At 34.0% G+C, this 17,249-nt stretch overlaps 1 protein-coding gene across 5 annotated transcripts in view; it reads right to left on the bottom strand.

The window, feature by feature from the left end:
- LOC126965902 (steroid hormone receptor ERR1) overlaps positions 1-17,249 on the bottom strand; it is a 77,793-nt gene that overhangs the window by 58,737 nt on the left and 1,807 nt on the right. For 2 of the 5 annotated variants that reach the window (XM_050809675.1, XM_050809676.1), the window contains exon 1: positions 15,104-15,440. The exons of 1 other annotated variant lie outside the window; for it this stretch is intronic. In XM_050809675.1, the coding sequence (XP_050665632.1) occupies positions 15,104-15,328 (225 nt within the window). In that variant the 5' untranslated portion in view covers positions 15,329-15,440. Of the gene's footprint in view, positions 1-15,103; positions 15,446-17,249 lie in introns of those variants that run through there. 2 more of the 5 variants (XM_050809673.1, XM_050809674.1) reach the window with 2 other exon arrangements.

Here is a 17,249-nt window from a genome sequence, read left to right as displayed (position 1 = left end):
AAAAAACTGGAATGTGATAGGGGATTCTAAACTTTGTCTTACATACTTCGTGTGCAACTCCTCTAAAATTTCCTGTATGCGAGTCAAAGTATAATGCACATTCACCATTTAAATTAGATTGACATATAAAGCAGTCTTTACATTGTGAAATAATTTCATTATCATTGGAAGTCAAAGGTTTTGGACTTATGACAAAATATTTTTTTGTGCAAATCACTTCTAAATCTTTATACAACTGATTCATAAAGACATGAGTACAATGAGGACCACTATATGTTTCATATTTTGATAAACTATCATCATATGAACATTTAATATAGTACCCAAAACTATAAACTTCGTGTTTGTGAACATTAGTTGTATAAGGTTTTGATGGATCGTTAAAGCATGTCTGAATTGGATTAAGGAAAGCTTCAAAATCCGCGTATATAACAAAGGGTATTTGTAACATCTTATTAAATTTATCAAATTTTAAGACATTGTTTGAAATTGGTTGTTCAAACCAATCTTTTAAAGTTTTTTCTGTATTAGGCAATTCCACTTTAATATGACAACAATCATTCAATTGATGAGCTGATAACTTATCATTTGTTGAGAAGTGTAAAAGACAACCGTCACAGATGTAGATTGCATGTTCATGGTTTGAAATTTGACCACTTACTAAACGCGATTGGTTTTTAATGTAGCAAAAATGATTAATTGTTCCGTGCGAAATAAATAATAAATTGATATGAACAATTTTCCGTGATTTTGTTAAATACAATGGACCAACTAATTCATGTACTTTCTTTTTACAATTGTATTCAAGACCAAAAACATTTACACTTAAATTATTTAACCTTTCTACTTTCTGTATATCTGTCATTTTAACAGGAAACGTAACTCCGTCAAAATTTAATTTATTTGAATATTTACTGTAAGATGAAACTCTCTGAGAGTTCTTAGTAACTGGATATAATGCAGAAAGCAAAGCCCATTTAAAGCATAAATCATCCGAGTTTTGTACATTTATAACACTTTTTTTTAATTTGATTTCTTTAGGTAATTCAATATATGATTTTCCACGTAATGGATTGAATTTGTTTATATTCATGTATAATGCATTTATTTTCTTAAGACTCCAACCACTATCTTTTTTCTCAAATGTGCTAATTTTAGTCATCAACATATCACATAAGGACGAAAAGAAAAAATTTAAATCCTCACCCTGCATTATAGTATAACCACATGTTTGAAATTCAAATTCATTAGAAATATTTTTTGTTTCTTGAACAAAATTAGCGTGCAGAATAAAATTAACTTTAAAAATTGTAAGCAATCGAACAGATTCCTCAAATAGTGAAATAATTTCATTTTTAATAGAATTCAAAAACATTTCTGGTGTTTCGAATGTTTGTAATTGGTTGGATTTACTCTTAATTTTATATGAGATAATTCTATTACCAAAAGCCGATTCGTGTACTGTGACATTTTTTAAAGTACTATGTAATTGCATTACGTTATTCTTATGGAGGTTACTTCTAAGATGATTTGCATAATATCTTTTCCGTATTAAGATTTGACATAAAGAACAGTTCACCATTTCATCGTTCACACTGGTGAGCCCCGATGATGTGGATGGTTCCCCTTGTCGTCCTCTCTTTGTACTTGTATCATTGTCTTCACTGCCTTGTAATACTGCACTTCTTCTCTTAAAACCTCCTCCACTTTGTAGAACAGGTTGACTACAACATAAGTGAATGATATTAGCCACATTTCATCAATAATATAATACTAAATAATTTACAAAGAAAATAACTCACTTGATAATTTTTTCAACCTCATTACATACAAAGCAGAGTTCCATATCGTTATGTTTAATTTTCCAAATGATGAGAATATAATAATATTATTTGTATAAGAGAATAAATAAACTAATAACTAAACTGAACTAATATTTATGTATATCTTCATAGCTACCTACTTATTGTTAAAATTATATTTCTTATAATTTTCTGTTTCTAAAATTTTCTTCGTAACATTGTATAAAATCTTTTTTATGTCCTTATAACTTTCATTATTGTCGATTGTATAATATTTTAATCTATAATCAGCGTATTTCCATTGTTCTTGTGCAGGCGTGTTTTTTATTTTATTGAGATCATAGATTTCTATTTTAACCAAATGTGATGCATTTCTTCCGTCATCTGCATTAGTTGTAATGTAAATACTTCCATTCTCATGTGCTCTGGATATTGATGATGATATTTTCTTTTGTTTTGTTTTTTTCACTTCGAATAATGCATCTATATTTTCATTTGAGCTGGCCCTCTTCAAGGATTTAAGTTGAGGAACTTTTAATGAATCCTGACTATCTTCAGATAATGGATAGTAAAATGTTTTATATGTAGTTTCTTCCATTGTTGGGGTGAATGCATTCTACAACAACAATAAGACTGCTTTAGAATAGTATTATACATACATATCTTAATATAACAAATGATATTACTTTTTAATTTTAAAGTGAATAATAGATAAAACTTACCTCCATTGCAGCAAATCACTCAACAATTACACAACACACAAAATATATAATAATTTGACTGAATACGCCACTTCAATGATTATTTTTCTGAACAGTTCTAGCATTTTATACTAAAATATCGTAAAAGTAAATTTGTTTATGATTAGTACTGGTTTTTAAATATTGTGGTGAAACATAATGGCACTTAAATGATAAGTTCAATTATTGATAGTTTAATGGAGTCAACATTTCCAGATTGTACTAATGACTACGTAAGTATGTAGGTACAAAGTTCGTTTTCAATCAGCTTTTATATTATAATAAAATTGATGAAAATATAATTTCATCAAATGTTCATAGATTTATATTTGAATCGCTTGTAATGATATTTTGTTTTATTGTAACCATATAAGTTTTAAATACATGAATAAGATACATTAAAGCCTTATTTATTGAGTGCTTATGTTATTATGATCCACATAACTATTCAATCCTCGCAACTGACAAGACCCTGTTCTCAACTAATATGAATACAATCGAGATACAGAATTATTTGAACAAAATCGATCCCAGTATTAAAAATAATGTTTATGCGGCAAACCGATTGCCGATATATGTTGTAACGCCCTGTTATATTGTCAGCAATTTAGATAGTGATAATAAGCCAGGCACTCACTGGGTTGCAATACACATTGATGAGCAGGGTATTGGACAATACTTCGATTCATATGGTCGTCCACCTCAGGGATTCCAGCTGATGTTTTTACAAAGGAATTGCAGAATGTATAACTACAATACTGCAAGAGTACAGAATGAATATACCGCAGTGTGTGGCGAGTACTGCATAATGTATCTATACTTTAAGTTTAAGAAGAAGAGTTTGAATGATTTCATCAAATATTTTGAAAATGATACAATCTGCAATGATGTTTTATTATATACTTTATTTAAATCATGTTTTAAAAATAAATAATAAATACAGAAACTGTCTTTTTAATCGTAGTAACGAATGTGATAGAGGTAATTAGTAAATTACCTGTATCACGTTCATGGAAATTTAGACATTGAGTCGTTCACCAATCATTAGCTAAATGACCAGTGATTATTAATGATTATGGATCTGTTTAATTTAAAATGCTAACTTTGAAACTATAAGAGATATCGAAAAACGGATCAGCGCAATCGCTCGGAAATACATCAAAACCCCCAGTTTGACACCAAACTTCTTTTTTTTTTTTTTTAGTAGGCATCACGAGCAAGTGAGCCAGAATCGAGCCAGAACCGGCGAATCCCTACTACTACTAATAGACAATTGGAAGCAAGGCCATTTTAGTTTTTACCCAAAATGCAGCACCTTGAATAAATCATAACAATATAATGTATTCTTCACAGAGTCAAAGCAATGCCTGTGGCTAAGATTTTATATATGGCTTAATTGATATGCTGTGTAGGACGGATAAATAATACGATTAATATATTCTGTGAGGTACAATTTGGCAGTTGTTCGCAGGGGACGAAGGACCTTGAGTCGGGAAGGCACGCTCTATCGAACCGAGCGATGTCGATAGAGCCTACGCCTAGGCTGGCTATAAGTATGTTGAGTGAGGGCAGGCCCGCGGCGGCGAGCTCACAACCTCCAAATTTGGAGCTAGGGTTGTCTCTCGCTGTTTTTATTTATTTAATATTATTTTTGAACTGATATTTCTCATTGTATAATCACGTAGGGTCTATAGCATAGGTTCTCAACGGCCGATAACGCCCCTTGTGGGCCTTTAAGACTTCCGGGGGGCAGTAGAAGACCCAGAGAAAATTAGGGGGCATTGAGATGGCGCAGATAGGGCGTTGTTAGATTAAAAAATATAGTCTAAAAAGGCAAAAAATACGCGCTTATCACGTACTAAAGTAAAATAAAAAAACATATTCTCAAAGTGGGCGGTGAGCAAAATAAGGTTGAGAAACTATAGTGTAAGGGTCACGTGATTGGCATAAGAATACCTCATCAGTTGCGATGCCTGTGATAGACCTCCTCTAGATGTGAGTCTCATGACAATACCGATGAAGTGCGCGTAGTGTTAAGCCATCGTGGGAAGAGAATTTTGGCGCGTTAGGGAAAAAATATCAGAGTAAATCTTTATGATGCGCGCACACACCGACACGCAAATTCGACACCCTGACGTTAGTTGGTCAATAGACCATTTGTATCATACTTCAGCTACCATATGTAAGGCATTTCAATTTTAACACTTCAATTTTATTTATATGTATAGAAAGAATATTACAAATAATACATCATTATTACGCTTAAAACTATTTTATATTTTTAAACCTGGGACATTACAACGTTAGACGGCGAAAAAACAAGGAAGTGTAACTTGAAAGAAGATCTTATCCGCATATAAGAACTCATTGTTCTATGGTTGGCCGTCAAGCTAAAGAATTGAATTTTATTTGAAATTTGAATAGGTATTAACGCGAATGATAAAATTATCGAATAAGACAGAATAGGAATGATGAAGAGTGAAAACGGTCGGCCTTTAGCCTAATATTTATAATTAATACTCGACGTAGTAAAAAAAAATTTGGGGTAGAAAGAGTAGATGCAACCGATTCTCAGATTATAGTACTACAATAATTATAGTATTGCCATCTTGCAACCCTATAGCGGATTTGTGGATGCAACAGAATAATATAAAAATCGCGATACAAAAATAGTTGTAGATCGTAGAAGGGCGAAAATTTGAAGATGTAGACATCTATTTTTTAATGCTGTATCATAATAAAATAAAATTAAAAAATAATTATCAAAAAAATAAGATTAGGGGTGGACCCTTAACATTTAGGGGGATGAAATATAGATGTTGGCCGATTCTCCACCCTAGTCGGTATGCACGCTAAGATTCAAGAAAATCGGTCGAGCCGTTTCGGAGGACTTCAATTAAGTACACCGTTGACATGAGAATTTATATATTAGATATTTAATAGAAAGTGAATGTGAATATATATAGAAGTATCCGAGAAGTAACATTGTTTTATTATGCAACGATCCCGCGTGTGAGGGAGGACCCACGCGCTACAGAAGGAAAGAAAGAAGCAAGAGAGTAAAAGAGAAGGTGGTGTGTGCTTTTATACTATGTCTTTCGTTTGAAGTCGTACTTTCTATGTCTTTGAATTTAATTCCTTTGATTGGCTCTCACTGGGAACCGTGTGTATGACCACCCCAGTGATTACCGAAAAGTTTAACATTTATGATTAGGTATATTTTTTTTAAGACAATAAGGGACGAGACGAGCAGAACGTTCAGCTGATGGTGATCGATACGCCCTGCCCTGCCAATGCAGTGTCGCTCAGGATTCTTGAAAAACCTAAAAATTCTGAGTGCAATTACGGACTAATGGAGTTATCACCCAGGTGTTCTTGACTTCGCACCTACCTTTGATACGAAAATACACCTGGCGGAATCACCCATCGATATTATAACGTCTACTGACACCATATTAATTAAAACTAACACGTCAGTAAACGAGATATAACAAGGTATTACTTCTTGAGCTGAATCCGTCGATCAGGCATAAATCAATGTAGGTGTGTGAATGTAGAAGTGAAGAATAAAGTGTACCAAGAAGGTTACAAATTCAAATTCAAACATTTCTATTCAAAATAGGATTCAAAATCACTTTTTGAACGTCAAAAACTACCCCTGACCTAAAATAGACTGACCCTGACCTGAAAAGAACGGTCGCAAGAAACTCAGCGGGCTTTTTTTTATATAAATAAGGATTACAATGTGATATTGTACAATAAACATTATAAATTCAAGAGCATGAGGGTGTTCGCTTCAATCTCAGTCTGTGGTGTCATTAGGAAAATTATATATTAGGAAACGTTTTTAACAATTCTTTAAAATTACGTAACGCATTTGTTAATTGTTTTGTACATTTTCTGGGATCAAAAGACTTACTAACTCGACTTAACCTAGTAGTAGGCATAACTGTTTTTTTAACTCATTTATTGCAGTAGCCTTTACAAATTTCATGAGTACAGTCTGCCAAGTAGTTTGTCGCAACTCTCGTGCAAAGATAATACTAACAAAAATATCTATAATACTAACTATACTACTTACAATAAAACTAAATATACAGTATTAACCTAAAAATACTATTAAACCTAATAAACAGTAACTAGTTTATGTTTCTATCTATCTTTCACAGTTTCTAGAAAATTCCTCAATGTGCCTATGAACATATAAAACATTAACAAGAATATATTGAGATGCAACAGTCAAAATGTTAATTTCTTTAAATTTTTCTCTTAATGATTGTTTAGGACCTAGGTTATAAATAAAATAAGATTCTCTTAGCTTTCAAGATAGGGTTGATGAGATTGGGAGGAACTAGTGAAACTAGGATCAAGAGCATTCAGCTCGCAACTCAGAACTACTACAGATCTGTATCTGTAGCACGTCATTGCTTGCTTCTGTGTATATGCTGACTACATTGCAGAGAAGTAGAAGAAAATACGTCACCGGATGAGATCGGCCCTGAGAGGTCCATCTGAACGAATATTTAACATTACCAGATTATACAAATTAAATTTGTAACCAAAACTTATGGCCGCATGATTCGCACCCGCGATCTCTCGGGTTCTGTCCGAGCCAAATTGTCCAAGCTGTTTAGAGTTGAAAAAGCGACATCTCAAGTCAATTTCCTAATATGCAAGTATTGGGGTTGAGCAGGTTATCAACTGTTAAGTAGATCCTGAAGATGGAGCCACAACCTGGCTAGGATGGATGGTACGATGTACGAAAATTTACGACCCATGCGTACTCGAACTGTTGCTCAGTTGGAAAGAGCGCTCGGAGAAAACCCGAAAAGTCGGGGGTTCGAGTCCAAATCGCTCAAAAATTTTTGTTACATATTTAATTTGTATGATCTCTTTTCAATCCCAGAAGCGAGGGTTATCACTTTTAAAAATAACAAATTGTTTATATTACCAGATTAATTCTTATTTCGAAATACGAGCGCGACGCAAGTATCATGGCATCCCTACAAAAATTATTATTGTGTGGGAGAGGCCGTTCGAGGAATAGCAGCGGTTTCAGTGTGTGTGTGTGAAATAAACGAGGGCTTTGTGTGCGCGCCGCCGGTTCATTGTCAAGGCCAACTGCCAAATTTCCCGCTCGATCGCCCCTCTCCATACCCCTTCACATATCATACTATAGTCTACTGACTCAGACACTAGCAGACTATCATTTACTTTACTATTAAATTCAGATTTCCAGACTGTACTAAAAAGAGTGTGTGTACTTATATATGCACGCAAGAAGTTATACTTCTTTGGCCTGGCGAAAATCATTAAAACGATTAATTCCTTGTGCTATTCTACGTTTATGGAAAGAACAATTTTGTAAAAAATAAAGATGGGTTTGACAATTAATTATTGCATAATGAACATGTATGTATGTGCTTGAACCCTTTGCCTGTCCTAATAATGGACGATAAAACAAAAAAAAAAGAATGACGCTAACGTCAAAAAATTTTAGCAGCCAACTTCAACCTGTTACGTTTGTGTTAAAGTGATGCGCGCGCATCTTATAATTTCACTCTCATAGTTTTTTCGTAACGCGCCTAAAGAAGTGTAACTTCAATTATCGCTACCTGACATTGACAAGTCTACATTATCTTATGCAAAATCTGTCAGTTGTTGCACCGTCAACTTTAACGGAAAACATATTATTCAGAAATCTCTTCAGAAAACTCAATTAATTGCAACTAATATCATTATCTATAAATTACAATGTATATAATCTTACATAATTTATACGTCTATATAGTCTCTTGCTGTTAGACAACCGATAAAAACAGGACAGGTTTAATTATTTAGTGTGCATGACAAGCTGCATCTTACACTAGCGATACGTAGGTATGTTTTGGAGGTTAACAGTTCGCCGCTATTTTTTTCGACGTATTCACAGCTGGCACTAATTAACTAAGAATATGACATTGACAAGTCTACATTATAAAGGCATAAAAGGCAAATTGTCACAAAATTGACTCCTCTAGAATTCTTTTTGATGTCATTTCTAATATACTAGATACTACAACCGCTTTAGAAACAAATGTCGCTCTGAGAGAGAATAAACTGCGCAAGAAACTCTCCCAGCATTATATTTTTGCGCTCTTTTAAATGAAATATACAATATTGTACTGTCATTGCTATTGCTATAAAATAATCATAATCTAGTAACTTGGAGTAGTTGGATTTACGACAGAGCCATTTTTTAATAAAACATTTAAATTTATTTATAGATAATGCCTGAACAGTGGCTGGGACTTTTTTTAAAAATGTATACATTTACCCATAAAGCTATTATGTATCTTATGAAGCCTACTAGAATTAGCTACAAGCAATCCCTTATTTCCTGTGTTATAATAATGAAAATCACCATTAAGAGCAAAAAGGTGACGATTTCAACGTGTGAACGTGTCTTAATCTTATCTTTTGCAACATCTGACAGTTGCTGTAGCGTCAACTCTAACGGAAATAATATCATCCAAAGATTTCCCCAGATAACGCAATTAAATGCAACTTCTAGAATAACAATGTATACAATTAAGTAGTGTTACAATCAAAACACGTGTGGGTTCATTAATCACTCTTGAAGACTGTTAAAGAGAAAACCACTTACAATGTCAGAGACCAAGACGAAATATGGTATCTAATGCACATGTGCAAAACATTCATATTACTGTGACAAATCTAATTCAGGAAGTTTAATCTATGGACAACCATGACCAAAGCTATCTCAACTCATGAACCGTGACATGCTATCGCGTCGACTAATGATAAATATACTTGCAATAAACTATCTACTAGGTACCTAGGGTTGTCAAACGTGCTCTAAAATAGTTTTGTACTCATTTTCAAGAAAGTTTATAATCTGACAATAACAGAGTCCATGCCAGCGATCACACAAAACAAAAAAAAATATTATGTGATTTAAACAAAGATAATAATGTATACCATACTACCATACCATCGAACTCGACCGTTTCTGCAAGCAGACAGAATCAGTCACGACGTAATATAATGTAAAATTTGGCAAGTTATTGTGTAGAATAAATACATTTTAAAAAATCACAATAACCAATACTCTGTTTTATTAATCTCTACTATTACGGCGGTCCTCCAGAGTGCGATTTTCAAGGAGCTTTCTTCCACGTACTTTAAAGCTGTGGAATGAACTTCCTTGTGCGGTGTTTCCGGGACGATACTGGGTACCTTCAGAAAAAGAGCGTTCACCTTTCTTAAAGGCCGGCAATGCTCTTGTGATTCCTCTGGTGTTGCAAGAGAATGTCGGCGGTAGTGATTACTTAGCACCAGGTTACCCGTACGCTCGCTTGTCCTCCTTTTTCCATAAAAAAAATATTAATCATTCAACCTCTATGAATTATAAATACTTCACTTTTTCTAGAAAACCTTGACAACCCTATCTACCACTTAATATTAACAACAGTAGTACAGTACAAAGAGTAAAATATCTAAGTTCTTTTATCACAGCTGTGAAAATATTTAGAATATTTTTAAACCGATGTAGGATTCAGGTACTGCCAAGTCAAGGTAATGCTCGAGCCTCTTGCTGCTAGACAACAGATCAAAACAGGCCAAGTCCATTACTTTAGTGTCGGTGATAGGACTACGTCACACACTCGCGATTTGTATGTCGATTTATGTTGGTGTGCGTGCATTGCTCAAAATAGAGGTTAACTGTCAACCTCAATTATTTTCGACGTTTTCACAGCTGTCACAGTCTATCTATCAAGACGTATACATGATCTAAGCGTACATAACAATGTATGTTTATACATTTTTCCAAATAAATCGCAAAAAAAAAACATATCTCTATTTGCCTTTAAAACTCAAGGTCCGAATCCCTCCTCTACCCGTAAACCATTCTACTGTTTTTAAAAACATTCTCCAAGAATATTTGACCCATTTATGTTGATTTTACTACAGGTTATCTGTATTTTATCATCTGTTTTATTTTGTTGTTCAATTACATTATTTAAGTCTCTTTAGTTTATTTCCTTCGCTTTCGACTCTATATGTCTTATTAATAAACGCGAACTAAAATTATTCCAAATTAAAACTTTTTCGGCCTTTCAAATAAACCTAGTATAGAGTTATACCTGAGAATAAACCAAGAATATGCAAAATATTGACTGTATCGTTGTCAACACTGTCAATACAATGATAATCCTGAAGTTTTCCGAATGTCAAGCAGCCTTGCAAATAAACGCGGGAAATGTTATTAAATCTTAAAAAAAAAATTAAATTAAAAAATATTTTGCATATTCTTGGTTTACACTGGTCACTGAGTGTATAACTTTATGTCAAATTTATTTGTAAGGCCGTTCTTTTCTTTGCCACAATAGAATTACATGACAGGGAGAAGTTATTTTAAACGTGGAGTAACTTTACATTGCGTTTTTTTTATGAAAATAAAGGACGAGACGATCAAGACGTTCATCTGATGGTAATTGATACGCCTTGCCTATTACAATGCAGTGCTGAGGATTCTTAAAAAAAACACAAAGATTCTGAACGGCACTACAGTTGCGCTCGTCACCTAGAGACAAGATGTTAAGTCTCATTTGCTCAGTAATTTCACTAGCCACACATTACTGCTTCACGGCAAAAATAGGCGCCGTTGTGGTACCTATAAACTATTTATTTATTAATAAAACAGTACATGAGTAACACTATTCGGCAGTCTGTAATTTATGGGCGGCGCGGTCCGACTTCCCCAGTCGACTCACAATGATGTAAGACCAAGACAGGTCGCTTTTTTATTTGTGCCCGCCGTCTGGCCTTCGAATCCCAGACCTAGCTGAATACAGCCTTCATCGCGCTATCACGGTACAGTGCTATACATAATGACACAGGTATCTAATATTAAAGTATTATCGCTGTAAACGTGACAACATATGTTTATGACCTAGGCTAGTGACGATAACGCCGCTAAATATTTCCACGGTGCAAAAAGTTTTAATTATATGAGCAAACAGTTCGAATATTGTTTAAAGTATTACTTAACTGGACAAAGACAGAAAAAGCAAACAAGGAACGGAGTCTAGATTTAGGCTGAGATCTATAGAGCGTACTTAGACTATGCTCAGACTTTACTTACGTAAAACTTAGCTTAGTTGAATCTTTGATTTTGTTTTTGTAGTCATTTGACAGCTGAAATTATGCTGAGCCACTGACCTGGATATATATATACATACCACTGGACAGGCTGTTCCATTCGCGAGGGTCCAGAGAACTAATTTTGACGTATAATACAAATGGCTGCGAAGGAACGTACATTACCTACTCTGAAGTATTTTTGTATTTCGAATTAATTTCGTTCGTTTTCCGTGTTAATATACTTCAAGAATCGATGTAACAAATAAAATAGACAATTTTTTTGTAAATAGTTTCCACACCATCTATCGATGTTTGCTGAGGTTGTCCTTACTAGTTTTAGTACTGCAGACTGTCGCTACATGGCCAACAGCGCCAAAATGGCGAATATCAATCAGGCACAAAAGCACTCTGACAGCCGCCGGTCCAGTGGTATATAGTAGACGTCAGTGTGCTGAGCGTAAGCTAAGACAGCCCAATGGAAAAGTCAAGTTCGCGTTTTATCACACTCAGCTAAGTTTTACTTAAGGCGACACTAAATGCCAGCGACCTTGAGCGATATGAGTTCACAGCTGCTGGCCCGCCATCTATGTAACAAAGCCAATATTTTCAAAATTCTTGCGTGGAAATCTGAATAAATGAACCTACACAAAAAATTACAAGCTATAAGAATAACTTTTCGGAGAGAAGTACCAAAAAATGCGTCCCGCCATGCCAAAAAACTTGTTTAACTTCAAAGAAAAGTGGTAGTTCAAAAAGGCTCGGCAGTTTTAACTATAACCAAGAGCAAGCATTAGCAACCTACAAATAAGACTAAAGGATATGTGTAACAGGATTAAATAGTGTTCATAGCTCGTAATGCCATATTTTCACCACAAAACTTGTCTAAAAACATCATGTTTGCGTGTTTTCTGCTTACTCTTCGCCTTAAGTAAAGTCTTGAGCAAAGTCGTAAGTACGCTCTATAGATATCAGTCTTAGTCACAATAGCCACACATGATCCTTGGAACACTAGTAGAAACAGACCTAAATGTTATCATTACGTAAACACAAAGATTTTCGTGATCCGACATAAGGTTGAAATTCGGATGTTTGTAAATTGTGTTGGGCAAAAACCTGCTATACGATAAATAAAGACATCAAGGCCATTGCATTTAAATGATATTTCAAATGCAATTCAGATTAGATAGAAGACAAAATAAATATATAATAATAATTAAAATAGACATACTTAACAGTGTAACTAAAAATAAAGAAATATCATTCTTTTGATTGAGTTGCATAGCAACAGAACGGGATGTCACTGAAAATGTATTTTTCGAATCATCTGAGTGATTTAAGAGCAATTTCGATAAGGCGAAAGATCGCACTTATGAAATCTAATATGAATTTCATAATCCACCTTCAAATCTGAATTTTGTCAGGAAAACTCAGGGTTATACTGTGATATAACCGCTGTCTGTCTGATACACTTTTAGGGCTTTTTAACACCTAAATCGGGGTTTTCTTTATTCACTCGCATGACTAGAGCACGTTTATATCAATAATGTTAACACATAATCCGAGTTCAATATCCGATCAAAGCCCGCTGAATTTTGATGCAATTTAGTATGGAGTTAGACTACATGTTTTCTCATAAAATAACACGCGATCGTAATTAATATTAATAATTAAAAGATAAACAATATTTAACTATTGAACATGACATTTTAAAGAATGCAACACCATACCCCTCCCTAACTCATCAATCTCGCTATGAAACCTGTTTAAATAAACGCCGATAAAAAGATTATTAAAGATGATGGATTTTGGAGATGTTTGTAAGCTCATGTGCAATAAATATATCAACAAAACTTCAATACAGAATATGATAGTGTTGAAAGTAATAAAGAAGGATTTAAAAAAAACAACAACTTAGTTTGTAGCATTAATGTGTCTCACGGACGAGTAAAAACATAAGGACTCCGTGTCACCTTAAATAACAGTGAGGCACCAAAACAAGCCGGTAAACGTGGAAGTACATAGCCCCACGCCTACACGCAAGTGTAGGCGTGGGGTATTAGTGTAAACTAATGTAATGTAACTAAGTATTAGTGTAAACTAATACAAGCTGATCGGCCGCCATTATAAGATTTGCCATAGTCTGTGACAGATCAGTTTGCGTCGCAATAAAATATTTTAAAAATGCCGTCGTGCGTTGTGAAAAAGTGTAAAAACAATACTATAAAGGTATTTATTGATATGATTATTTAAGGGAGAAAAAATTGTGTAACTGGTATACGCCGTAACCGCACACACACTAGCATAAAGGTGCTTCACTTGCTAATATCACGGCGCGGAGTCCTTCTTTATTTACTAGTCCGTGATGTGTCCATGAGATATTTTTTGTAATCCATCCTATATCTTAATTTCTTTCATTTAATATGGTTGACATTTTGTGTGTGAGCGTGGAGGCATTTGGTGTGGGGCAAAACCCACTTGGAAAAAAAAAGAACGGTGATACAATAATAGTGACCCAAAAGCTATTATATGCTATTAGTTATCTATTTTATGTCAAAAGTAAATTAATAATCATAGTTAATAGTACGTACTGTTCAAATTTGAAAAAACACACACATCACTATTCAAATTTTCTTCATAGAATGACGTTATTCTCTGCGTTCCATTTATCGATTCAAAACAAATTTACAACTATTTTTGTCCGTCAAATTCGAGCCGAGTATAAAGAAATCATAAGTTTGGCAGTCTAAACAAATAGGCGTGAATGCGTGAAATAGGAGTGAGGACCGTTAGGGAAGTCTCAACTCGCAACACCTAGACGCCGGCCGGCTACGAATTACGATCGATCACAGCGCGTTGCGGCAGGTCAGGTACGCTTTCCGTGTTTTCACGTGTAACACCGTGTTTCTAGATATTTATTACTTAATATTTTACAACTATTTCCTATATGCATACTCCGATAAATAGTCCATGATATATTTAGAATTTTTATAAAAATATATTTGCTGAACTATGGACTTCCGGCACGCATGTGAAGGCTACGTTCGACAACGTAATAGGTTGGAAATTGAAAGCGTTATTAGACCGCAACAAATTGCTGAACAATTTACACAATTGTTTATTTTATTAAAACGATAAGACTTTGCTTTACCTTCTAACCTCATTCTCTACAGTCGAATAAAAGTATTAATCATTTCTATGTCATGTAAATGTTAAGGATTATAATTAGTGATATCAAATATTATATGCCAACATTTATTCAAATATGATAAGAACACTACAGTTTTGTTCACTGATAAAATGTTAGGATAGGTCAAGACTAGATATTTCATAAAAAATATAAACACTAACTAATGTATCCGTGTAACATGTAACGTCCTGAAATAATATGATTAAAAAAGGGAAAATTGTACGCACCACATCGTCCATTTCCATCCACTCCATGTCGGGACGATTGTGCCGATTTAGGTATTTGTAATTTGGGACTACCGCGTCCGGCCCCGCTAGAGTACTGTGCGTCGCGACGTTCGACACACGAGTGCAGAATCGTGTCGTGTGTTGCACCGAAATTTCGTTCCCGCGCCTCTCCCCTGCGCCCACCTCAACCCCGTTCGCAAAATTTTTCGTATCACGCAACGCCATCTATCTATGAGCTCTCAGAAGCCCCGTCCCTCTCCGCGTGGCCTTGAACTTGACAACACATCGTGAGCGACCCACTTTTCCAACGTGTCCCCCGCCCCCCGGCCCGCGCGCGCTGTCGTTTGTCACGGCCGCCTCCGCCTGGCGCGGCAGCTGAATGGAACCGAGTGCAGCATAATAAAGAGCATTTTCGCACTAAACGAATGCAACTCTCGATTTCGTTGTATAATGTTGTTACATCACAACATGAACGCGCTTTATTTACATTTGTCGATTAACTTGCAAACCTCGTCCATCTTAGCTCATTTTATCACTTGGACAAGTTTGTTGATAGTTTTTAACTGTATTAAAATTATTTTTCATGTGTTGTACTAAGAATTAGTTTATATGTAGCAAAAATCACTTCCTAATGTACTTATGGAATTACTTATATTTGAAACCTCTGCGAATTGAGTGGACCAAAACAATATACCCATTAAAGTAATTCTATCCAAAGGATTGCTTTATACACTTTTCAATGTTTTATTTAAAAAAAACAAGAGTTTATGGAAGTAAAGTTGATAAAAAAACTGCATAAATGGGAGCAAAAGAGATAATTATTTCTAAATTCATACATTGCACAGCTACATGAATGAACCCTTTCTGTAATAGGTCACTTGCAATCTTACTTAAGCTGATAAAGTAAAATTTAATGAATAATTAGTCTTATAACATAACTTTCATACTGTGATGTTTTTAATAATTGACATTTATTTTTTTAACTTACTTATGTAAGTCATTAATTTTTTGATGTTTAGAGTATTTTTGTTGCATCATTACAAATTGGTAGTAAATGGTAAAAAGTACAACTTTTGTCACTCATAGTGCCCATCTATTTGACCTAAATAAATAAAGTAATTTTGATTTGATTTAATTTATTATTGTCATACTTTATCTTTAAGTATTCAGTATCAATAAGGAATTTGATAAAAATATACAAGTAGATTTACCATGTTAACTGCATCATGGTAATTGGTAAAATTTATAACTATTGACATTCATAAGTGCCTAATTCATATTTGACCTAAATGAATAAAGTGATTTTGATTTGATTTATCACTTTTATTCTATATCTTTAAGTAGTCTGTACCAATAAGGAACATGATCTTTACCAATAAAAGTATAATAATAACACTTTGATTAACCATGTTAACTGCATTTGATATAGACTGCTACAATTTTTTTTTAAATAAATATATGCATTAACAAAATAGCTTATATAATTTGCTCAAAAAGGTAAATATACTAACACTATGGCAATTTTATTATTACATAGCTATTTTCTCAAATAATCAGTATAAGTTCTCTTATTATGTGTCAGAAATGCATAAGAAATCAAGAGAATAAAAAAATAAAAGTATTTTTAATAACTCCTTTTTTATTTAAAATATGTTATCCTAGCAAATTTTATATATTATGTATATAAAACTAAAGCTATATAATATATATATTATTATTGCAATAGTAATATGGGCAATTGCTGAGTTCGTTTTCAGTTAAGATTCAACAGGTGCAATTTTCTAGATCAGTGTTTTCAAGATGCCCGTTTGATGCGCACAATCACACCTGTCTTAAAGGCGGTAGGCGAAGATTATATATCACCATTAGCCTTGCCCAGACATGTTGGCTTTCCTGGCTTCTACCACTTAAGTAAAATTTTATTTTACTATTAAACTATATTAACAGTGGGAGGCTTCATTGCACAGGATGCCAGCTAGATTATAGATACAACAACAGCGCCTATTTCTGCTGTGAAGCGGTAATGTGTAAACATTATTGTGTTTCGGTCTGAAGGGTGCCGTAGCTAGTGAAATTACTGGTCAAATTAGACTTAACATCTTATGTCTCAAGGTGACAAGCGCAATTGAAGTGCCACTCAGAATTT

Source organism: Leptidea sinapis, chromosome 9, assembly GCF_905404315.1.
Source record: "Leptidea sinapis chromosome 9, ilLepSina1.1, whole genome shotgun sequence".
Classification (NCBI taxonomy): Eukaryota; Metazoa; Arthropoda; class Insecta; order Lepidoptera; family Pieridae; genus Leptidea; species Leptidea sinapis.
Note: the sequence above shows the minus strand (reverse complement) of the source record. Positions and strands in the feature narration are given on the sequence as shown.